At 46.2% G+C, this 26397-nt stretch overlaps 1 protein-coding gene across 1 annotated transcript in view; it reads left to right on the top strand.

Moving 5' to 3' along the window:
- The window catches only part of iqch (IQ motif containing H), a 158356-nt gene extending 134596 nt beyond the window's left edge, over positions 1–23760 (top strand). The window contains exons 19-23 of the mRNA XM_045706147.1: positions 2263–2415; positions 12240–12365; positions 12673–12734; positions 20736–20844; positions 21110–23760. Coding sequence (XP_045562103.1) covers positions 2263–2415; positions 12240–12365; positions 12673–12734; positions 20736–20844; positions 21110–21226 — 567 coding nt within the window. The 3' untranslated portion in view covers positions 21227–23760. The remainder of the gene's footprint in view (positions 1–2262; positions 2416–12239; positions 12366–12672; positions 12735–20735; positions 20845–21109) is intronic.
- Positions 23761–26397: the final 2637 nt, after the last annotated feature.

Raw genomic sequence — 26397 nt, 5'->3', positions numbered from 1 at the left:
ACACACCATCAGTCCTGATAGAAACACACCATCAGTCCTGATAGAAACACACCATCGGTCCTGTAGACACACCATCAGCCCTGATAGAAACACACCATCAGTCCTGATAGAAACACACCCCACCCATCAGTCCTGATAGAAACACACCATCGCACACCATCAGCCCTGATAGAAACACACCATCAGCCTGAAGAAACACACCATCGGTCCTGATAGAAACACACCATCAGTCCTGATAGAAACACACCATCAGTCCTGATAGAAACACACCATCAGTCCTGATAGAAACACACCATCAGTCCTGATAGAAACACACCATCAGTCCTGATAGAAACACACCATCGCACACCATCAGTCCTGATAGAAACACACCATCAGTCCTGATAGAAACACACCATCACACACCATCAGCCCTGATAGAAACACACCATCGCACACCATCAGTCCTGATAGAAACACACCATCGGTCCTGATAGAAACACACCATCAGTCCTGATAGAAACACACCATCGGTCCTGATAGAAACACACCATCAGTCCTGATAGAAACACACCATCAGTCCTGATAGAAACACACCATCGCACACCATCAGTCCTGATAGAAACACACCATCGGTCCTGATAGAAACACACCATCAGTCCTGATAGAAACACACCATCGGTCCTGATAGAAACACACCATCGGTCCTGATAGAAACACACCATCGGTCCTGATAGAAACACACCATCTGTCCTGATAGAAACACACCATCGGTCCTGATAGAAACACACCATCGGTCCTGATAGAAACACACCATCAGTCCTGATATAAACACACCATCGGTCCTGATAGAAACACACCATCAGTCCTGATATAAACACACCATCGGTCCTGATAGAAACACACCATCGGTCCTGATAGAAACACACCATCGGTCCTGATAGAAACACACCATCGGTCCTGATAGAAACACACCATCGGTCCTGATAGAAACACACCATCGGTCCTGATAGAAACACACCATCGGTCCTGATAGAAACACACCATCGGTCCTGATAGAAACACACCATCAGTCCTGATAGAAACACACCATCGCACACCATCAGCCCTGATAGAAACACACCATCAGTCCTGATAGAAACACACCATCAGTCCTGATAGAAACACACCATCGGTCCTGATATAAACACACCATCGCCGTCCTGATAGAAACACACCATCAGTCCTGATAGAAACACACCATCAGTCCTGATAGAAACACACCATCAGTCCTGATAGAAACACACCATCAGTCCTGATAGAAACACACCATCGGTCCTGATAGAAACACACCATCAGTCCTGATAGAAACACACCATCAGTCCTGATAGAAACACACCATCAGTCCTGATAGAAACACACCATCGGTCCTGGAACACACCATCAGTCCTGATAGAAACACACCATCAGCCCTGATAGAAACACACCATCAGTCCTGATAGAAACACACCATCGGTCCTGATATAAACACACCATCAGTCCTGATATAAACACACCATCAGTCCTGATAGAAACACACCATCGGTCCTGATATAAACACACCATCAGTCCTGATATAAACACACCATCAGTCCTGATAGAAACACACCATCAGTCCTGATAGAAACACACCATCGGTCCTGATAGAAACACACCATCGGTCCTGATAGAAACACACCATCAGTCCTGATAGAAACACACCATCGGTCCTGATAGAAACACACCATCGGTCCTGATAGAAACACACCATCGGTCCTGATAGAAACACACCATCGGTCCTGATAGAAACACACCATCGGTCCTGATAGAAACACACCATCGGTCCTGATAGAAACACACCATCGGTCCTGATAGAAACACACCATCAGTCCTGATAGAAACACACCATCGGTCCTGATAGAAACACACCATCGGTCCTGATAGAAACACACCATCGGTCCTGATAGAAACACACCATCAGTCCTGATAGAAACACACCATCGGTCCTGATAGAAACACACCATCGGTCCTGATAGAAACACACCATCGGTCCTGATAGAAACACACCATCAGTCCTGATAGAAACACACCATCGGTCCTGATAGAAACACACCATCGGTCCTGATAGAAACTAAACATTGCCACTATTAAAAGGTGTTAGTATAAGAAATAGTCTTTTTTTTGTTGTTGTTATTTTCATGTCAGCTCATTGACTTAGCATCTAAGTGGTGATGTGATGTGTGTGTGTGTGTGTGTGTGTGTGACATCAGCTATTATTCTGTTTAGGTGTGGGCGGTGGACCTGGACCTAAGTTATAGTAACCAGTTGGCCATGACCCAGCTGATGCTCTTGGTGACGGGAGGAAAGCTGGACTGCCGGACGAGTCGTCTGGAGGTCGCCAAGCCCTTCCTGCTCCAGAAAGGATCCAAAGACACTGCTGTAGGCTTTCCTTTAGTTTCTCATTTCTGTTATCTTCAAACGGATTTTATAATATGTTTTAGAATCCTGTTTCTTCCTGTAGTATGTCCCTAGGACCCCCACCAACCTGCTTCTCACCACCCCCCACAACCACCAACCTGTTTCTCACCACCCCCCCACCACCAACCTGCTTCTGACCCCCCCCACAACCACCAACCTGTTTCTGACCCCCTCCCACAACCACCAACCTGCTTCTCACCACCCCCCACAACCACCAACCTGCTTCTCACCACCCCCCACACCACCAGCCTGCTTCTCACCACCCCCCACAACCACCAACCTGCTTCTCACCACCCCCCACAACCACCAACCTGCTTCTCACCACCACCACACCTTCCTCCACCACCTCCACATCCTCCTCCTCTTCCTCCACCACCTCCACATCCTCCACATCCTCCAGGTCCTCCTCTTCCCCACCACCTCCACATCCTCCACATCCTCCAGGTCCTCCTCTTCCTCCACCACCTCCACCTCCTCCTCCTCTTCCTCCACTACCTCCTCCTCTTCCTCCACTACCTCCACGTCCTCCTCCTCTTCCTCCACCACCTCCACACCCCCCTCCTCTTACTCCACCACCTCCACATCCTCCTCCTCTTCCTCCACTACCTCCTCTTCTTCCTCCACTACCTCCAGGTCCTCCTCCTCTTCCTCCACTACCTCCTCCTCTTCCTCCACTACCTCCAGGTCCTCCTCCTCTTCCTCCACATCCTCCTCCTCCTCCTCCTCCTCCACATCCTCCTCCTCTTCCTCCACTACCTCCACATCCTCCTCCTCTTCCTCCACTACCTCCAGGTCCTCCACATCCTCCTCCTCTTCCTCCACTACCTCCAGGTCCTCCTCCTCTTCCTCCACAACCTCCAGGTCCTCCTCCTCTTCCTCCACCTCCTCCACCACCTCCTCCTCTTCCTCCACTACCTCCTCCTCTTCCTCCACTACCTCCAGGTCCTCCTCCTCTTCCTCCACCACCTCCACATCCTCCTCCTCTTCCTCCACATCCTCCACATCCTCCTCCTCCTCCTCCTCCACATCCTCCTCCTCTTCCTCCACATCCTCCACATCCCCCTCCTCCTCCACATCCTCCTCCTCTTCCTCCACATCCTCCACATCCTCCTCCTCCTCCTCCTCCACATCCTCCTCCTCTTCCTCCACTACCTCCTCCTCTTCCTCCACTACCTCCAGGTCCTCCACATCCTCCTCTCTTCCTCCACCTCCTCCACCACCTCCTCCTCTTCCTCCACAACCTCCAGGTCCTCCTCCTCTTCCTCCACTACCTCCTCCTCTTCCTCCACTACCTCCAGGTCCTCCACATCCTCCTCCTCCATCACACCCCTCAGGCCTTATTGCTTAAATCTATCATTGAATATTATCTCAGTGTGTCACAATAAGATCCACCCACATTGATCCGTGTTTTATTTATTTAAATACAACTAAATACTGTAATTACGGCCTCCCTGCTCTGGCCTGAACCCAACCGGTGCTTAGCTGCTAAATTAATCCATTATCATTTTGACTGATGAGCCCGGATAATGAAGCCATTAATAATGCATAGATATAGTGTTCATTATGCAAGCTGTGGTGTGTGTGTGTGTTTGTGCGTGCCTGAACAGAGCGCCGCATTAGATTAACTTGACGTGCATCAAGCCAGCCAGGCCTCTAAACAATACACTCCTTTTATTAGGAGGGACACACAGGAGTCTACGCTTGTTAGTCCGCCACTGGTCTTATTTTTTATCGAACATCCATTTACATTCGTGTGTGTGTGTGTGTGTGTGTGTGTCTCTCGATGCACCAGTAACACAACAATATGTCTCCGACCCTGCGCTCTGCTGCGTGATAATGTCTTTAGAACTGGCCTATCATTAGAGCCCGCTGGATATTACAAACACAATTAAATCCCTGCTGGGCAGACATACTTTTATTGTTGTGTGAGGAGACTGGCTCTGACAAATGGAAGCACACGGCCATCACAACGAGTTATGGGCTGAAGCTGGGTCTCTGAAGTAGACAGGGGGCTTTTAGTCCTGAAGCTGGGTCTCTGAAGTAGACAGGGGGCTTTTAGTCCTGAAGCTGGGTCTCTGAAGTAGACAGGGGGCTTTTAGTCCTGCTGCTGGGTCTCTGAAGTAGACAGGGGCTTTTAGTCCTGAAGCTGGGTCTCTGAAGTAGACAGGGGGCTTTTAGTCATGAAGCTGGGTCTCTGAAGTAGACAGGGGGCTTTTAGTCCTGAAGCTGGGTCTCTGAAGTAGACAGGGGGCTTTTAGTCCTGATGCTGGGTCTCTGAAGTAGACAGGGGGCTTTTAGTCCTGAAGCTGGGTCTCTGAACTAGACAGGGGGCTTTTAGTCCTGAAGCTGGGTCTCTGAAGTAGACAGGGGGCTTTTAGTCCTGCAGCTGGGCCTCTGAAGTAGACAGGGGGCTTTTAGTCCTGAAGCTGGGCCTCTGAAGTAGACAGGGGGCTTTTAGTCCTGAAGCTGGGTCTCTGAAGTAGACAGGGGGCTTTTAGTCCTGAAGCTGGGTCTCTGAACTAGACAGGGGGCTTTTAGTCCTGAAGCTGGGTCTCTGAAGTAGACAGGGGGCTTTTAGTCCTGCTGCTGGGTCTCTGAAGTAGACAGGGGGCTTTTAGTCCTGCTGCTGGGTCTCTGAAGTAGACAGGGGGCTTTTAGTCCTGAAGCTGGGTCTCTGAAGTAGACAGGGGGCTTTTAGTCCTGAAGCTGGGTCTCTGAAGTAGACAGGGGGCTTTTAGTCCTGAAGCTGGGTCTCTGAAGTAGACAGGGGCTTTTAGTCCTGCTGCTGGGTCTCTGAAGTAGACAGGGGGCTTTTAGTCCTGAAGCTGGGTCTCTGAAGTAGACAGGGGCTTTTAGTCCTGAAGCTGGGTCTCTGAAGTAGACAGGGGGCTTTTAGTCCTGAAGCTGGGTCTCTGAAGTAGACAGGGGGCTTTTAGTCCTGAAGCTGGGTCTCTGAAGTAGACAGGGGGCTTTTAGTCCTGAAGCTGGGTCTCTGAAGTAGACAGGGGCTTTTAGTCCTGAAGCTGGGTCTCTGAAGTAGACAGGGGGCTTTTAGTCCTGAAGCTGGGTCTCTGAAGTAGACAGGGGCTTTTAGTCCTGAAGCTGGGCCTCTGAAGTAGACAGGGGGCTTTTAGTCCTGAAGCTGGGTCTCTGAAATAGACAGGGGGCTTTTAGTCCTGAAGCTGGGTCTCTGAACTAGACAGGGGCTTTTAGTCCTGAAGCTGGGTCTCTGAAGTAGACAGGGGGCTTTTAGTCCTGAAGCTGGGTCTCTGAAGTCGACAGGGGGCTTTTAGTCCTGATGCTGGGTCTCTGAACTAGACAGGGGGCTTTTAGTCCTGAAGCTGGGTATCTGAACTAGACAGGGGGCTTTTAGTCCTGCTGCTGGGTCTCTGAAGTAGACAGGGGGCTTTTAGTCCTGAAGCTGGGTCTCTGAAGTAGACAGGGGGCTTTTAGTCCTGAAGCTGGGTATCTGAAGTAGACATGGGGCTTTTAGTCCTGAAGCTGGGTATCTGAAGTAGACAGGGGGCTTTTAGTCCTGAAGCTGGGTCTCTGAAGTAGACAGGGGGCTTTAGTCCTGAAGCTGACAGGGGCTTTTAGTCCTGAAGCTGGGTATCTGAAGTAGACAGGGGGCTTTTAGTCCTGAAGCAGACAGGGGCTTTTAGTCCTGAAGCTGGGTCTCTGAAGTAGACAGGGGGCTTTTAGTCCTGAAGCAGACAGGGGCTTTTAGTCCTGAAGCTGGGTATCTGAAGTAGACAGGGGGCTTTTAGTCCTGAAGCTGGGTATCTGAAGTAGACAGGGGGCTTTTAGTCCTGAAGCTGGGTCTCTGAAGTAGACAGGGGGCTTTTAGTCCTGAAGCTGGGTCTCTGAAGTAGACAGGGGCTTTTAGTCCTGCTGCTGGGTCTCTGAAGTAGACAGGGGGCTTTTAGTCCTGAAGCTGGGTCTCTGAAGTAGACAGGGGGCTTTTAGTCCTGAAGCTGGGTCTCTGAAGTAGACAGGGGGCTTTTAGTCCTGAAGCTGGGTCTCTGAAGTAGACAGGGGGCTTTTAGTCCTGAAGCTGGGTCTCTGAAGTAGACAGGGGGCTTTTAGTCCTGCTGCTGGGTCTCTGAAGTAGACAGGGGGCTTTTAGTCCTGAAGCTGGGTCTCTGAAGTAGACAGGGGGCTTTTAGTCCTGAAGCTGGGTCTCTGAAGTAGACAGGGGGCTTTTAGTCCTGAAGCTGGGTCTCTGAAGTAGACAGGGGGCTTTTAGTCCTGAAGCTGGGTCTCTGAAGTAGACAGGGGGCTTTTAGTCCTGAAGCTGGGTCTCTGAAGTAGACAGGGGGCTTTTAGTCCTGATGCTGGGTCTCTGAAGTAGACAGGGGGCTTTTAGTCCTGATGCTGGGTCTCTGAAGTAGACAGGGGGCTTTTAGTCCTGAAGCTGGGTCTCTGAAGTAGACAGGGGGCTTTTAGTCCTGAAGCTGGGTCTCTAAGTAGACAGGGGGCTTTTAGTCCTGAAGCTGGGTCTCTGAAGTAGACAGGGGCTTTTAGTCCTGCTGCTGGGTCTCTGAAGTAGACAGGGGGCTTTTAGTCCTGAAGCTGGGTCTCTGAAGTAGACAGGGGGCTTTTAGTCCTGATGCTGGGTCTCTGAAGTAGACAGGGGGCTTTTAGTCCTGAAGCTGGGTCTCTGAAGTAGACAGGGGCTTTTAGTCCTGAAGCTGGGTCTCTGAAGTAGACAGGGGGCTTTTAGTCCTGATGCTGGGTCTCTGAAGTAGACAGGGGCTTTTAGTCCTGAAGCTGGGTCTCTGAAGTAGACAGTGGGCTTTTAGTCCTGAAGCTGGGTCTCTGAAGTAGACAGGGGCTTTTAGTCCTGAAGCTGGGTCTCTGAAGTAGACAGGGGGCTTTTAGTCCTGAAGCTGGGTCTCTGAAGTAGACAGGGGGCTTTTAGTCCTGAGCTGCTAGAACAGGGGGCTTTAGTCCTGCGCTGGGTCTCTGAAGTAGACAGGGGGCTTTTAGTCCTGAAGCTGGGTCTCTGAAGTAGACAGGGGGCTTTTAGTCCTGAAGCTGGGTCTCTGAAGTAGACAGGGGGCTTTTAGTCCTGAAGCTGGGTCTCTGAAGTAGACAGGGGGCTTTTAGTCCTGAAGCTGGGTCTCTGAAGTAGACAGGGGGCTTTTAGTCCTGCTGCTGGGTCTCTGAAATAGACAGGGGGCTTTTAGTCCTGAAGCTGGGTCTCTGAAGTAGACAGGGGGCTTTTAGTCCTGAAGCTGGGTCTCTGAAGTAGACAGGGGGCTTTTAGTCCTGAAGCTGGGTCTCTGAAGTCGACAGGGGGCTTTTAGTCCTGCTGCTGGGTCTCTGAAGTAGACAGGGGGCTTTTAGTCCTGAAGCTGGGTATCTGAACTAGACAGGGGGCTTTTAGTCCTGAAGCTGGGTATCTGAATTAGACAGGGGGCTTTTAGTCCTGAAGCTGGGTCTCTGAAGTAGACAGGGGGCTTTTAGTCCTGAAGCTGGGTATCTGAACTAGACAGGGGGCTTTTAGTCCTGAAGCTGGGTATCTGAACTAGACAGGGGGCTTTTAGTCCTGCTGCTGGGTCTCTGAAGTAGACAGGGGGCTTTTAGTCCTGCTGCTGGGTCTCTGAAGTAGACAGGGGGCTTTTAGTCCTGCTGCTGGGTCTCTGAAGTAGACAGGGGGCTTTTAGTCCTGAAGCTGGGTATCTGAAGTAGACAGGGGGCTTTTAGTCCTGAAGCTGGGTCTCTGAAGTAGACAGGGGGCTTTAGTCCTGAAGCTGACAGGGGCTTTTAGTCCTGAAGCTGGGTATCTGAAGTAGACAGGGGGCTTTTAGTCCTGAAGCTGGGTATCTGAAGTAGACAGGGGGCTTTTAGTCCTGAAGCTGGGTATCTGAAGTAGACAGGGGGCTTTTAGCCCTGCTGCATCTCTTCTGCTAGCGGCCCCTCTCTCTTTTCAACCTGCTCGATCCCTTTAAACCCTGACTGTGTTAACTATTGAACCTTTCTAGTGTTGACTTAACTTAGGACACACGCTGTCTCTGACTTCTACATAATTACCTTTTCTGGATATAAGTATTGTACTATTGTGTGTTTGCCCATACAAATAGAATGACATAGAAATAGAATGACATAGAACTAGAATGATACATTCAGACAAATTGCTGTGCTCTTAAGAGGCTTTGGCCTTTCTAGTCATTTTATTTCTATGCGTTTGCCACACTGTTTTAATAGTGTTTTCTATCCCAAAAGTAAAATGAAGACTATTGGAGTCATGATGCTATCATTTTGTATCTTGTATCTGGCATCACATGTCAGTGACCTGGCATGTCTTTTCAAAACATTAGTTTGTTCCTCCCTCCAATTAATTATTGAAGGTCCCTTTTTTTTAATGGAGCCCCCTTTTTGCTGCCCAGCGCTCATCATGTTCGCTAATCACACATACTCCCCAAAACACCGTTATTACAAATCGCACAGTATACTCCCCGACCTCAACGCTGTATGACCCTCAGGACATGTGTAGTAACTTCAGCGACTTCTATCCCATCTACACTGGCACCGCAATGCTCCATGACAATTAAACTCTAACCCAGAATGTAATTCAACATTATGCCCCATAATAATAATAATAATGAGGTGATATGCCACGCCCCCCACCCCCCCCCAGCCAATAGGTTCAACATTATACCCCCCCCCCCCAGCCAATAGGTTCAACATTATGCCCCCCCCACACCCCCCCAGCCAATAGGATCAACATTATGCCCCCCCAGCCAATAGGATCAACATTATACCCCTCCCCCAGCCAATAGGTTCAACATTATGCCCCCCCAGCCAATAGGATCAACATTATGCCCCCCCCCCAGCCAATAGGTTCAACATTATACCCCCCCCCAGCCAATAGGTTCAACATTATACCCCCCAGCCAATAGGTTCAACATTATGCCCCCCCCAGATAGGTTCAACATTATGCCCCTCCCCCAGCCAATAGGATCAACATTATGCCCCCCCAGCCAATAGGATCAACATTATACCCCCCCGCAGCCAATAGGTTCAACATTATGCCCCCCCAGCCAATAGGATCAACATTATGCCCCCCCCAGCCAATAGGTTCAACATTATACCCCCCCAGCCAATAGGTTCAATATTATACCCCCCAGCCAATAGGTTCAACATTATGCCCCCCAGATAGGTTCGACATTATGCCCCTCCCCCAGCCAATAGGATCAACATTATGCCCCCCAGCCAATAGGATCAACATTATACCCCCCGCAGCCAATAGGTTCAACATTATGCCCCCCCAGCCAATAGGATCAACATTATGCCCCCCCAGCCAATAGGTTCAACATAATATCCCCCCCAGCCAATAGGTTCAACATTATACCCCCCCAGCCAATAGGTTCAACATTATGCCCCCCAGCCAATAGGTTCAACATTATGCCCCCCAGCCAATAGGATCAACATTATGCCCCCCCAGCCAATAGGTTCAACATTATGCCCCTCACCCCCAGCCAATAGGATCAACATTATGCCCCACCCCCCAGCCAATAGGTTCAACATTATGCCCCTCCCCAGCCAATAGGTTCAACATTATGCCCCTCCCCCCAGCCAATAGGATCAACATTATGCCCCACCCCCCAGCCAATAGGTTCAACATTATGCCCCCCCCCCCAGCCAATAGGTTCAACATTATGCCCCATAATAATGAGGTGATCTGCCACACATATTATGCCCCCTTAAAATTCCAAACCCTAAACTGAGATTACTGTGCTCTCAGAAGCACAGTATTGATGCTAATGTTAAAGGTCGAATTTGGGCCAAAACGCCAGGTCATTTAATGCTTATATTTTTTTGGGGGGGGCTTCCATCCCAAAACAAATCCAGCTTCCATCCCAAAACAAATCCTGTGAAATGACATCAACACATACTGGAGGAGTTACTGACTAGCTACAGTGGCTAGCTTAGCTAACGAACTAGCTACATCACATCAACACATACTGGAGGAGTTACTGGCTAGCTACAGTGGCTAGCTTAGCTAACGAACTAGCTACATCACATCAACACATACTGGAGGAGTTACTGACTAGCTACAGTGGTTAGCTTAGCTAACGAACTAGCTACATCACATCAACACATACTGGAGGAGTTACTGGCTAGCTACAGTGGCTAGCTTAGCTAACGAACTAGCTACATCACATCAACACATACTGGAGGAGTTACTGGCTAGCTACAGTGGCTAGCTTAGCTAACGAACTAGCTACATCACATCAACACATACTGGAGGAGTTACTGACTAGCTACAGTGGCTAGCTTAGTTAACGAACTAGCTACATCACATCAACACATACTGGAGGAGTTACTGGCTAGCTACAGTGGCTAGCTTAGCTAACAAACTAGATACATCACATCAACACATACTGGAGGAGTTACTGACTAGCTACAGTGGCTAGCTTAGCTAACAAACTGGCTACGCCACAACACATACTGGAGGAGTTAGCTAAGCTAGCCACTGTAGCTAGCCAGTAACTCCTCCTGTATGTGTTGATGTGACGTAGCTTACTAGCTACGTAGGTTATGAACTAGCTACGTCGGTGTCTGCGCGCATGACCAGAATGACACATCGACGAACCCCCAAAGGCACAGCCCATTTCTGTTTGAACATTTCGAATGGGGGTCGGAGTTGGACCGTTTTTTCGTGGCCAAAGTGGACCTTTAAAACCAAATAGGAGTTATAATGCAATAATACAGCATCTGCCCACCAGGCTATATACTTCCTGTTTACCTCTTCCACAATCACCAGGTTATATACTTCCTGTTTACCTCTTCCACAATCACCAGGCTATATACTTCCTGTTTACCTCTTCCACAATCACCAGGCTATATACTTCCTGTTTACCTCTTCCACAATCACCAGGCTATATACTTCCTGTTTACCTCTTCTACAATCACCAGGCTATATACTTCCTGTTTACCTCTTCCACAATCACCAGGCTATATACTTCCTGTTTACCTCTTCCACAATCACCAGGCTATATACTTCCTGTTTACCTCTTCTACAATCACCAGGCTATATACGTCCTGTTTACCTCTTCCACAATCACCAGGCTATATACTTCCTGTTTACCTCTTCTACAATCACCAGGCTATATACTTCCTGTTTACCTCTTCCACAATCACCAGGCTATATACTTCCTGTTTACCTCTTCCACAATCACCAGGCTATATACTTCCTGTTTACCTCTTCTACAATCACCAGGCTATATACGTCCTGTTTACCTCTTCCACAATCACCAGGCTATATACTTCCTGTTTACCTCTTCTACAATCACCAGGCTATATACTTCCTGTTTACCTCTTCCACAATCACCAGGCTATATACTTCCTGTTTACCTCTTCCACAATCACCAGGCTATATACTTCCTGTTTACCTCTTCCACAATCACCAGGCTATATACTTCCTGTTTACCTCTTCTACAATCACCAGGCTATATACTTCCTGTTTACCTCTTCCACAATCACCAGGCTATATACTTCCTGTTTACCTCTTCCACAATCACCAGGCTATATACTTCCTGTTTACCTCTTCCACAATCACCAGGCTATATACTTCCTGTTTACCTCTTCTACAATCTGTCTCTCTGGCTTCATCTCTTTCACTTTTTTTTGAACCTTTTCAATGCAGGTCATTTTCTTTTTTAATATTTCTATCTTTTTTTTACAACTTCTGTCTTCTGTGGCTTCATCTTCATTTCTTCTGAATAATTCTAATAATGGTACAGTAGTACTAGTGGCGGTAATGGTTCTCTCTACAGCTCCCAGCGGTGGCCAGTCACTATGCTGTCCTGGGGAGCCGGCTGCTCCACACCAATCTGTCCATGGTGCACTATAGTGTCTTCTTCCAGATGTGCAAGGCTCAAGGCATCGGCTTCGACATCAAGGTATGGCGTTGTCTCAGTATAACCCTATCACTGGCAAGTAACAATATAGTGTTTTTTTGGGGGCGTTTTTTACAACAAATGTAAAAAAAGTAAAACTAAAATTGTAGTTTTACGTTTTAATGATAGTTAGAAAATGAATATATCAAATCAAATGTATTTTATAAAAGCCCTTCTTCTTCTTACATCAGCTGATATCTCAAAGTGCTGTACAGAAACCCAGCCTAAAACCCCCCCCAAACAGCAAGCAATGCAGGTGTAGAAACACGTTTGTTAAAATATACACTGTGTATTATCGTCTGTGTTGTAGGAAAAGCAAGGCACTGTCTTTGTTCTCCATGACAGCTGTGAGAGATACAGTCTGGGAATGGTGTGAGTATCTTTAAATGAACACACTATAAACACACACAAACACGAAAGGCCTTTAGACCTGTTCTGTTAAAATGAATGAGGGAGAACAGAGAGTTTTAACTGAATAAGAGAGGATCGTAGACACACCTCATTCCTTTAAAGGATTAGCATGTCCCTTTCGGTTTAGTGAATGGAAATCCTCAGCAGTTTGTATGGAATCGGTTATTGAAGATACTGTATCTAATCACACCAATCCTGTGGTTTACATGCTACTGCTGTTGAACCGTTGTCTGTTCACCACATCTCTCCCCAACGACTGGAGATCAACTCAGCTGAAGTACTCATTTATCTACCACACACACACACACACACACACACACACACACACACACCACCGCTGACGACCCCACAATAGCTGATGACTGTAGGCAGGGATGGACTGGGACCAAAAAAAAACGTCCCTGGAGTGGACTTGAACCCAAACCGGGCCCACCACAACCGGCCCGCGGATACTCCCCCGCCCCTCCCCCCGCCGATGCACGCACGCACGCACAAAGCCACAGGACAGTTTTTCAATACCGTTGAATCTATTTCTTTGATGTTTTTTTTTAAATATATATATATTTGTAGCTACTTTTTAAGTAAATACAGTTACCTGCAGTCAACGTGTGCAATTCTTTTAGGAGATAAAGCAGATTTTGCATTCTTCATTTCACTTGACACATCATTTTTCATTATGTAGCTTACCCGTAGTTCCAAGTCACAAAGCTTGTTTGCAAGAAAACAACAACGACGAGAGACCGGAGCCTTCTGAGTCGTTCACCGGTTTGCAACACGCGCCAGGTGATCTACACTCTTAGAAAAATAGGTGCTATCTAGAAGCTAAAAGGGTTCTTCGGCTGTTCCCCATAGGAGAACCCTTAAAAAAAAAAAACTTGTTGGTTCCAGGAATAACACTTTTGGATTCCATGTAGAATCATTTTGGGTTCCATGTAGAATCATTTTGGGTTCCATGTAGAATCATTTTGGGTTCCATGTAGAATCATTTTGGGTTCCATGTAGAATCATTTTGGGTTCCATGTAGAATCATTTTGGGTTCCTTGTAGAATCATTTTGGGTTCCATGTAGAATCATTTTGGGTTCCATGTAGAATCATTTTGGGTTCCATGTAGAATCATTTTGGGTTCCTTGTAGAATCATTTTGGGTTCCTTGTAGAATCATTTTGGGTTCCTTGTAGAATCATTTTGGGTTCCATGTAGAATCCTTTCCACAGAGGGTTTTATATTGAACCCAAAATTGTTCTACCTGGAACCAAGAAGGGTTCTACCTGGAACCAAGAAGGGTTCTACCTGGAGCCAAGAAGGGTTCTACCTGGAACCAAGAAGGGTTCTACCTGGAACCAAGAAGGGTTCTACCTGGAACCAAGAAGGGTTCTACCTGGAACCAAGAAGGGTTCTACCTGGAACCAAGAAGGGTTCTACCTGGAACCAAGAAGGGTTCTACCTGGAACCAAGAAGGGTTCTACCTGAAACCAAAAAGGGTTCTACCTGGAACCAAGAAGGGTTCTACCTGGAGCCAAGAAGGGTTCTACCTGGAACCAAGAAGGGTTCTACCTGGAACCAAGAAGGGTTCTACCTGGAGCCAAGAAGGGTTCTACCTGGAACCAAGAAGGGTTCTACCTGGAACCAAGAAGGGTTCTACCTGGAACCAAAAAGGGTTCTACCTGGAACCAAGAAGGGTTCTACCTGGAGCCAAGAAGGGTTCTACCTGGAGCCAAGAAGGGTTCTACCTGGAGCCAAGAAGGGTTCTACCTGGAACCAAGAAGGGTTCTACCTGGAGCCAAGAAGGGTTCTACCTGGAGCCAAAAAGGGTTCTACCTGGAACCAAGAAGGGTTCTACCTGGAACCAAGAAGGGTTCTACCTGGAGCCAAGAAGGGTTCTACCTGGAACCAAGAAGGGTTCTACCACATGGAACCAAGAAGGGTTCTACCTGGAACCAAGAAGGGTTCTACCTAGAACCAAGAAGGGTTCTTCCTGGAACCAAAAACGGTTCTCCAGTGCCATACAGATTGCAAAATAGTTGGGAAGAGATTTTTGATGTACCGATTCCATGGTACAGGGTGTATGAGTTGATATATAAAACAATGCAAGATAAAATACTTTTCAGCTAAAGTTATTATATAGAATTCTTGCCACCAACAAAATGTTGAATATTTGGGGGATAAAGTCATCGAAGCTCTGCAGATTTTGCTGTGAGGATACAGAATCAATAGACCATTTATTCTGGTATTGCCCTCAGGTAGCCTGTTTCTGGTCTCAGGTTCAGGAATGCCTGAAAATGCATAGAATTGATCTCAAATTGACCCTAGATGTCACGTCCTGACCAGTAAAGGGGTCATTTGTCATTGTAGTATGGTCAGGGCGTGGCAGGGGGTGGTTGTTTTGTGTGTTTTGGGGTTTTTGGGTTCTAGGTGATTTTGGTTCTAGTTTTCTATTTCTATGTTTCTTTTTCTATGTGTGGCCATGTATGGCTTCCAATCAGAGGCAGGTGTCTTTCGTTGTCTCTGATTGGAAGCCATACTTAGGCAGCTTGTTTTTCCTGTGTTTTTGTGGGTGGATGTGTTTTCCGTTATAGTCTTGTACCTTACGGAACTGTCGTTTGGTAGTATTTTTGTTCAAGTGTTCACTTTGTCAAAATAAAGAAAGACGATGAGCACTATACGCGCTGCGTTTTGGTCCCCTTCCGTCGATGCTTATGACCCTAGAAATAGTACTGTTAGGAGATCTGGAGAGACCGGGTCAGTCAATTACTAATATACTAATACTCTTAGTAAAAGTATTTATCTTCAACATGCAATCTGTGGATTCTATTCGATTAGATAGATTTGAAATTGTACGTTAAACATCACAGCATAGTTGAAAGATATGTGTTGCGTAGAAATCCGAAGTGGGTGGCCAGCAGAGATAGATGGGATGGGCTGAGGGAAGCTGAGGGTTGGGATGGGTTGGAACAGGAAGTGGGTGGCCAGCAGAGATAGATGGGATGGGCTGAGGGAAGCTGAGGGTTGGGATGGGTTGGAACAGGAAGTGGGTGGCCAGCAGAGATAGATGGGATGGGCTGAGGGAAGCTGAGGGTTGGGATGGGTTGGAACAGGAAGTGGGTGGCCAGCAGAGATAGATGGGATGGGCTGAGGGAAGCTGAGGGTTGGGATGGGTTGAAACAGGAAGTGGGTGGCCAGCAGAGAGAGATGGGATGGGCTGAGGGAAGCTGAGGGTTGGGATGGGTTGGAACAGGAAGTGGGTGGCCAGCAGAGATAGATGGGATGGGCTGAGGGAAGCTGAGGGTTGGCATGTGGAATTGGAGACAAGTGGGAGTGGAGTTGCTGTGTGGGAGATAGAATGATGGTTAAAGATAAAAGTAAATAAATAAATAAAAGCAAAATAAAACATAATAAAAAGTACATTTGAATGACACTGAGTGGCAGTGTTTTTACAACTAATGCCGGTTTGCCCGAGGCTGATGCCGTGCAGGTGTTTGTACACATGCATATACACACACTCTCATTCAAATAAACACATACAAGAACACACACATACATGTAATAGTGCCAGACATGCACACAAACATATACAGTCGGCGTTTCTGTTATGATTTCAGTTGTCCTTGATGTTGAGGTTTTAAATGTATTTATTTATAAAAAATTAAAAAACATTTGCATTGTTGTTTGCCGTTTTCTTATGTAATTTCCTTTTTTTCTCTTTAGTTCATTCTCTTGGTTGTTGGTGCATTATGGGGGTTCTTGGGGAATATAATTCATTGTATTTTTATTTGTCTTCTTGTGGGGGGGGCGGTGGAAGGGGGTCTCGAATGGTTGAGGGAGCAGCTATTGGGGAACTGTGGGGGGATCTTGGAGGGTTGAGGGAGCAGCTATTGGGGAACTGTGGGGGGGATCTTGGAGGGTTGAGGGAGCAGCTATTGGGGAACTGTGGGGGGATCTTGGAGGGTTGAGGGAGCAGCTATTGGGGAACTGTGGGGGGGATCTTGGAGGGTTGAGGGAGCAGCTATTGGGGAACTGTGGGGGGGATCTTGGAGGGTTGAGGGAGCAGCTATTGGGGAACTGTGGGGGGGATCTTGGAGGGTTGAGGGAGCAGCTATTGGGGAACTGTGGGGGGGATCTTGGAGGGTTGAGGGAGCAGCTATTGGGGAACTGTGGGGGGGGATCTTGGAGGGTTGAGGGAGCAGCTATTGGGGAACTGTGGGGGGGGATCTTGGAGGGTTGAGGGAGCAGCTATTGGGGAACTGTGGGGGGGATCTTGGAGGGTTGAGGGAGCAGCTATTGGGGAACTGTGGGGGGGATCTTGGAGGGTTGAGGGAGCAGCTATTGGGGAACTGTGGGGGGGATCTTGGAGGGTTGAGGGAGCAGCTATTGGGGAACTGTGGGGGGGATCTTGGAGGGTTGAGGGAGCAGCTATTGGGGAACTGTGGGGGGGGATCTTGGAGGGTTGAGGGAGCAGCTATTGGGGAACTGTGGGGGGGATCTTGGAGGGTTGAGGGAGCAGCTATTGGGGAACTGTGGGGGGGGATCTTGGAGGGTTGAGGGAGCAGCTATTGGGGAACTGTGGGGGGGATCTTGGAGGGTGGAGGGAGCAGCTATTGGGGAACTGTGGGGGGATCTTGGAGGGTTCAGGGTTCATGTTTTTTAGCCTGGTGGTAGATCTGTCAACGTGCCCTTGAGCAGGGCATTGACCCTGTGTCACGGTTGTCGTTGGGAAAGGAGGACCAAAATGCAGCAGGTATGTGGTTGCTCATCTTGAACTTTTATTAAACTCAAAATGAACACCAAAATAACAAAACGAACAGTCTTCTCAGGCTCACACACGCTAGACAAGAAACAATCTCCCACAAAACCTACACCAAACAATTACCCATATATAGGACTCTCAATCAGAGGCAACGAGGAAGCACCTGCCTCCAATTGAGAGTCCCAAACCCCCATTAACCTAACATAGAAATACACTCACTAGACTAAACATAGAAATACATAATACACCTAGAACATAAACCAAAACCGGAAATAATAAATCAAACGCCCTTCTACAAAAACACCACCCCGAACCACATAAAACAAATACCCTCTGCCACGTCCTGACCAAACTACCATAACAATTAACCCCTTATACTGGTCAGTACGTGACACCCTGGATGCTTCTGTGTGTCGCTCTGAATGGGAATCTGTTGGATGACTGGTAGGATGTAGTTGTTGAGTGGCTTCACTGCAAGTATATTGTATGTTTCGGATATTCAATAAAACATTTATTTAAAAAAAAATATATTTTTTTTTACGGTTCTGCTACGGGAAAACCCAAAGAACCCTTTTGGAGTATAGCGACAGTATGGAATTCACAACTAAATGTTTGCCAGTGTGACAACGTCCACAGGTGGCGCCTCTCCCCGTTCGGGCGGCGCTCGGCGGTCGTCGTCGCCGGCCTACTAGCTGCCACCGATTTTCCTTTTCTGTTTCGTTTGGTAATGTCTGGTTAGGGTAGCACCTGTTTTGTGTTTAGTAATTAGTGGGGTATTTAGTCTGTCTGTTTTGTGTTTGAGGTTGTGCGGGATTGTTTTGCGTCTGTTGTTGTAGGTTGAGGGTAAATTATTCTTGTCCTCAGAATATGTTCCGTGTTTTTCGGGCTGCGTCCCGCTTCATTCCTAGATTGTGTTTGTCTTGTTTGGAATTATTTTTACCCTGCCTTGTCAGTTCGGTTCTTTGGACTTGCATTCTTCATTAAACGTGTTTCACGTACCTGAGTCTCCTGCGCCTGACTTCACCCCTCCTGCAGAACTACTTTTGACAGCAAACTAGATACAGTATCTTATCATTTAATTGACTCAAATGTGCTATATGCTCTGCAGTTGTGCATTTGGTTTGCTAACTCAGTAGCTAGTTATCTATCTAGCTAAGTGGTTAGCTTCTTGCAAAATCAAGCTTCTCTTGGTAACAGCAGAGAATACCCCTCCTGGATCAAGATCTTTACTGGCTATCATTTGTTTTGTGCGTGCAGCAAACTGTGAGTTACTTTTATAACTGTCCTACAAGAGCTTGTTAGCATTTAGCTAGCATTCGCTATGAGATTATACATGTACTTGTTAGCATTGCTAACAATCGAATTACAGAGGCTCAGTGGGGTTAGAAAATAGCGGCTCCCCTTGTGTTCAGTGCCGGTATTACCGTTTTCCCAGGATGGCACAAGGTCGGTTTGAAGGTATGACATTCTGCATACTGCCCAAGCCTAGCCCTCAACCACCTGGACAAAAGGAACACCTATGTGAGAATGCTGTTCATTGACTACAGCTCAGTATTCAACACCACAGTGCCCTCCAATCATATCACTAAGCTAAGGAACCTGGGACTGAACACCTCCCTCTGCAACTGGATCCTGGACTTCCTGACGGGCCACCCCCAGGTTGTGAGGGTAGGCAACAACACATCTGCCACACTGATCCTCAACACGGGGACCCCTCAGGGGTGAGTGCTCAGTCCCCTCCTGTACTCCCTGTTCACCCATGACTGCGTGGCCAAACACGACTCCAACACCATCATTAAGTTTGTTGACGACACAACAGTGGTCTGCAACAGCCTGATCACCGACAACGATGACACAGCCTATAGGAAGGTGGTCAGAGAACTGGCAGCGTGGTGCCAGGACAACAACCCCTCCCTCAATGTCAGCAAGACAAAAAGGAAATGATTGTGGACTACAGGAAACGGAAGGCCCGAGCACGCCCCCATTCACATCGATGGGGCTGTAGTGGAGCAGGTCAAGAGCTTCAAATTCCTCGGTGTCCACATCACTAAGGATCTATCATGGTCCAAACACACCAAGACAGTCGTGAAGAGGGCACGACAACGCCTCATCCCCCTCAGGAGACTGAAAAGATTTGTCACGGGTCCTCAGATCCTCGAAAAAAGGTTCTACAGCTGCACCATCGAGAGCATCCTGACCGGTTACATCAGACTGCTGAACACTTGAACAGGACTGACCACCTGCACTGATTCTCCACACCTTAGACCACATGCACACGCACACACACACACACACACACACACACGCACACGCACACACACTCAACTTACACACACACACACACACACACACACATCAAAAATGCTGCTATCAGACTCTTATTATAGTTGCTAAATATTGCTCAGTTTATTATACACCTTTATTTAACCAGGTAGGCTAGTTGAGAACAAGTCCTTTATTTAACCAGGTAGGCTAGTTGAGAACAAGTCCTTTATTTAACCAGGTAGGCTAGTTGAGAACAAGTCCTTTATTTAACCAGGTAGGCTAGTTGAGAACAAGTCCTTTATTTAACCAGGTAGGCTAGTTGAGAACAAGTCCTTTATTTAACCAGGTAGGCCAGTTGAGAACAAGTCCTTTATTTAACCAGGTAGGCAAGGTGAGAACAAGTTCTCATTTACAATTGCGACCTGGCCAAGATAAAGCAAAGCAGTTCGACACATACAACAACACAGAGTTACACATGGAATAAACAAAACATTCAGTCAATAGCACTTGCCCCCCCCCTTAAATCCCTCTTTCCCCAAAACACATGTAAATATTGTATAAATTGTGTCTTCCTGTATTATACTGATGATAATTTGTTTTATTATATTCTCCATTTACTTTATGTTGGTAATCTTATCTTGTATTAGTTCTTATTGTTGTTGTATTGTCCAGAAGGAGCCTGCCAGTAAGCATTTCGTTGGACAGTGTACGCCATGTGTATCCGCATACATACGACTAATAAAACTTGGAAAAAACACACACAGACACACAGACACACACACACACACACACACACACACACACACACAGACAGACACACACACACACACACACACACACACACACACACACACACACACGACAAGCCAAACGTGGTGATTTGTTTGTTTGTTTACCCGGGCAGCGAGGATCGTTAGTAAACGTGGTTTTGTCTTATTGTGTTCGTTTAACAGAACCGTCAGTGACGACCTCCAGGGCGCCTTGATGACCTTTGCTCGTAACCTGTCCGTCATCCATCAGGAGGTATCAGCTCCCAACATGCAGGGAGAGACTAACTTTAAGGTACGCTGTTAATGAGCTAACAATCTCAACAACAACAAATTATAGCGCGATGTGTGATATTATGACTCGATGAACGATTTATAAGTGGTTCAGGAAGTGCACTGCAAAATTCCAAATTCTCTTCAAATGCTTTTCAATAAGGAACATGTGGAATTTGCTTTTACTTTTCTGAACTGAAATTGAAATTGAACCCTGAGTGGTAATGTTATAGATGGTGTGTTTGTTAGTGAACTGTAAAGCCTGTTGCCTTGTGTGTTACCTGCAGGATCTGATTAGGGACATAGAAGAGGTTTTGGGAATTACAATCCAGAATAAATCCCAGGTGACCAAAGAAGAAGAGGAGACTGTTGCTGTCGCTGTCCGGACTAAACTGGATCACTGACCCTCTCTCCCACACACGCACACGCACACACACACACACACACACACACAACTAGGATGACTTGGTCACTTTATGGAAGAAATGCGGCCGTTTTGATCAGATCTCAATGCCAATTATTCCAACTGATAATTTTAGACCCTATTATCTATTTCTATATGTATTTCATAGAGTTTATCCTACTTACTAGGGAAAATACATTATTCCATCCCTGAACGACTGTGACCTCTGTTAATGTGTGATTGTTCATACTGTAGCCTAAACACAATCAGGGAACAAGTTCCCGTGTGGCTCAGTTGGTAGAGCATGGTGTTTGCAACGCCAGGGTTGTGGGTTCGATTCCCACGGGGGACCAGTACAGAGAAAAAAATGTATGAAGTGTATGAAATGTATGCATTCACTACTGTAAGTCGCTCTGGATAAGAGCATCTGATAAATGACAAAAAATGTATTTAGAGCAACTGAAGTTAAGTCCATAAAAAAACATTATGATAGATTCAAATATACATTTAATGTAGAGAGTAATTTATCGAAAAATCACCCTTCAGCTAGGAACTAAAGTTCGCTGTGCTATGTTGCTGGTCAGACGAAATATATTGCTATATTCAGTTGCAGGGTGAGTTGAAGCAAAGATTATGGATATATTGACAAGATGCATGTCTCTCCACCCTAACCAATGAGAGTCCAACAAAACGTCACGGAAAGGATTCGTCTAGTTCCCGCCTATCCTTTCTTTGGATTGGTGCATACATCTCATTATTATAATCCTTTTCTTTTTTTTGAAAATATTCGACGAGGGTTGTTGACGTCAGCCGCCTGTATTCACTGGAGAGAGATGCTATGCTAGCTAGCCTCATCATGAATATGCATAGCCGTCTCAATACAACTCCTATATAAAATGATTTTTGTTTCTTCCTCAAAGCTGCCAGGATTTCACATATTCTACTTATATCGTTAAACTCGTAACAACTTACGAACCTTCTATTCGATCAAATAAACTTCAGGGGGGGGGAAAACACTCCTTGTGGCTCGGTTGGCGAAACGACGAAGAAATGCCAACTGCTGAAGGGAGACACATTTTTTTCTGCATCGTCTCTCGTCCATCTTTCTCTCTGGTTGAAGTTCCTTACGATCCTTGGGGCGTCCTTGGGGCATCCTTGGGGCATCCTTGGGACATCCTTGGGACGTCCTTGGGACATCCTTGGGACATCCTTGGGGCGTCCATGGGACATCTTTGGGACATCCTTGGGGCGTCCTTGGGACATCCTTTGGGACGTCCTTGGGGCGTCCTTGGGGCGTCCTTGGGGCGGCAGGGTAGCCTAGTGGTTTAGAGCGTTGGGCTAGTTAACTGACTAGTTAATTTTAAAGGTCAAATAAAACATGAATCAAACCCAGCAGTTGCTTTCTGTGTGGTGTTACATTGGATTTAACCAGCTTAGGTATCACATTAAATCTGTGTGGATTTTAACAGTAATAGCAGCAGAAGGTTTGAATGTTGAACTGTTGTTGAACACATATCCATTAAACATGTTGGATTACATCATGAAAAAAAAACAGTTGGATCAGTATTTATCATTCAGCGTTGATGAAGCTGTCGGTCTGATCGAGGCGTTAGGGGGAGGTTCCGAGGATCCCGGATAGGTTAGCACCTTGAAAAAGTTGAAAATTGATCGACCAAAGCAAAATAATAATAATAATGTTTCCAAACTCTGACAGAACGGACATGAGACTACATTCTATGAAGCAGCGTTGTCTTTCTCTTCAGAGGAGACCGTTGGCCAAATACGATAATACACAGAACGGTTAGCCTCATTTTCCTGTGTTGACAAGCTAGCTTACTGACTATACAAATCATTAAAATCCAGACGGAAAATATTTACACAAGAAGCAACCTAATATCACACAGTCAACCTCTCATTTCATTTAGTAAGTTCACCATTCTGCCGTTCTCACTGTTAAACATCGCACAGTGTTCAACACAACGGCTCTTTATGTCAATCATTTAATCTGATCAGTCAACACCAGGTTTCTTTTTCTAAAGTAATCTAGTATCATTTCATTTCAACCCAATAAGCAAAAAAAATAAAAACTGTACCAATCTGGTGGTCTTTACAGCTGGCGTACTTTGAAGAACGTCCACACTTTATTCCCCCCCCCCGGCCTAATATTATGCGGGTGCCATAAGCTAGCTAGCTAGCTAGTTAATAGCATGACAGAAGTACACCGGCGTATACACAACATCTTCCTCAAAGTTGTCCTGTTTCCGAGGCACTATGAAAGAAAGGACAACTGCGTCCTGCAGCTTCCTGCTACAGCGCCGTCACCAACGACCAGTTTGAAACGGTCCAATTTCACTGGGCGGTAGGTACAGGGAGGCAACTACCAGATGCTGAGGACGGGCTGCTTCCCCTTTATCAAGTAACCAAGCACCGCCACAGAACCTAGACTTTGAAGACAAGTTCTTCAGCGTGTTTAAAGTCATCAATTTAAGCCAAGGGGAGACTAGTGACCTCGGCATACAGTTGAAGTCGGAAGTTTACATACACCTTACCCAAATACATTTAAAATCAGTTTTTCACAATTCCTGACATTTAATCCCAGTAAAAATTCCCTGTCTTAGGTCAGTTAGGATCACCACTTTATTTTAAGAATGTGAAATGTCAGAATAATAGTAGAGAGAATGATTTATTTCAGCTTTTATTTCTTTCATCACATTCCCACTGGGTCAGAAGTTTACATACGCTCAATTAGTATTTGGTAGCATTGCCTTTAAATTGTTTAACTTGGGTCAAACGTTTCGGGTAGCCTTCCACAAGCTTCCCACAATAAGTCGGGTGAATTTTGGCCCATTCCCCCTGACAGAGTTGGTGTAACTGAGTCAGGTTTGTAGGCCTCCTTTCTCACACACGCCTTTTCAGTTCTGCCCACAAATTGTATATAGGGTCACGCCCTGACCTGAGTTGAGCCACTGTCCCAGGACCAGTTCTTAGTAGACACTGTTGTTACAATGATAGCATACCACTGAGTTGAGCCACTGTCCCAGGACCAGTTAACCCTCCCCTGAAGTGTCTCTCTGGTGTTCCAGGTACATCATTGTAACAACAGGGTCTACTAAGAACTGGTCCTGGGACAGTGGCTCAACTCAGTGGTATGCCTTTTTTATGTCTCTATTTAGGTTTGGTCAGGGTGTGATTTGAGAGGGCATTCTATGTCCCTTTTTCTATGTGTTTGCATTTCTTTGTTTTGGCCGGGTGTGGTTCTCAATCAGGGACAGCTGTCTATCGTTGTCTCTGATTGGGAGCCATACTTAGGCAGCCTGTTTTTTCCGTTGGGGTTTGTGGGTAGTTATTTTCCTGTTTAGTTCTTGATAACCTGACAGAACTGTTGCTAGTCGTTTTTTTTGTTTATTTTGTAAAGTGTTCATTCTTTCTATTAAATGTCAAGATGAATACATTCTCCGCTGCACCTTGGTCCCATCCTTACAACGGCTGTTTCCACTCCAATACCTTGACTTTGTTGTCCGTCCTTAAGCCATTTTGCCACAACTTTGGAAGTGCTTGGGGTCAATGTCCGTTTGGAAGACCCATTTGCAACCAAGCTTTAACTTTCTGACTGATGTCTTGAGATGTTGCTTCAATATATCTAATATATATTTTCCTCCAAACATAACTATGTTCATTATGGCCAAACAGTTCTATTTTTGTTTCATCAGACCAGAGGACATTACTCTAAAAAGTATAATCTTTGTCCCCATGTGCAGTTGCAAACCGTAGTCTGGCTTTTTTATGGTGGTTTTGGAGCAGTGGCTTCTTCCTTGCTGAGCGGCCTTTCAGGTTATGTCGGTATAGGACTCGTTTTACTGTGGATATAGATACTTTTGTACCTGTTTCCTCCAGCATCTTCTCAAGGTCATTTGCTGTTGTTCTGGGATTGATTTGCACTTTTCGCACCAAAGTACGTTAATCTCTAGGAGACAGAACGCGTCTCCTTCCTGAGCGGTATGATGGCTGCGTGGTCCCATGGTGTTTATACTTGCGTACTATTGTTTGTACAGATGAACGTGGTACCTTCAGGCGTTTGGAAATTGCTCCCAAGGATGAACCAGACTTGTGGAGGTCTACAATTTTTTTTCTGAGATCTTGGCTGATTTCTTTTGATTTTCCCATGATGTCAAGCAAAGAGGCACTGAGTTTGAAGGCTGGCCTTGAAATACATCCACAGGTACACCTCCAATTGACTCAAATGATGTCAATTAGCCTATCAGAAACTTCTAAAGCCATGACATCATTTTCTGGAATTTTCCAAGCTGTTTAAAGGCACCAGTCAACTTAGTGTATGTAAACTTCTGACCCGCTGGAACTGTGATACAGGGAATTATAAGTGAAATAATCTGTAAACAATTGTTGGAAAAATTACTTGTGTCATGCACAAAGTAGATGTCCTAACCGACTTGCCAAAACTATAGTTTGTTAACAAGAAATTTGTGGAGTGGTTGAAAAACGAGTTTTAATGACTCCAACCTAAGTGGATGTAAACTTCCCACTACAACTGTATGTTTATTAAAGGTGCAATATGTGGAAATCCCTCCGCCATTTCTTAGTTGCTAAAATTCGAATAGTTTGTCTAATTTCATTGTATTAGTAAAAGATGCAAAAAGGAAACATAAGAACAGGAAGCATAGAAAGAGCGCATGTAGAACAGATCTACCGCTTCTTAGACTTGCTTTTAATGAGAATGACTGATCTATAACAACACATTTCTACGTGGGCCCCACTTGGGAGTGAGGCCCATCCACTTGGGAGCCAGGCCCAGCCAATCAAAATTAGTTTTCCCCCCAAAGTGACATCTGTGACATTGTGTTGTGTGACAAAAACTGCACATTTTAGAGTGGCCTTTTATTGTCCCCAGCACAAGGTGCACCTGTGTAATGATCATGCTGTTTAATCAGCTTCTTGAGATTCCACACCTGTCAGGTGGATGGGTTATCTTGGCAAAGGAGAAAATGCTCACTAACAGGGATGTAAACAAATTTGTGCACAAAATTTGAGAGAAATAAGCATTTTGTGCGTATGGAACATTTCTGGGATCTTTTATTTCAGCTGATGAAACATGGGACCAACACTTTACATGTTACGTTTATATTTTTGTTCAGTCTAGCTGCTAATGAATAACTA

Source organism: Salmo salar, chromosome ssa23 (genome assembly GCF_905237065.1).
Source record: "Salmo salar chromosome ssa23, Ssal_v3.1, whole genome shotgun sequence".
In the NCBI taxonomy this organism is placed as follows: domain Eukaryota; kingdom Metazoa; phylum Chordata; class Actinopteri; order Salmoniformes; family Salmonidae; genus Salmo; species Salmo salar.
The sequence above is the reverse complement of the archived record's forward strand: the minus strand, read 5'-3'. Positions and strand labels throughout refer to the sequence as shown.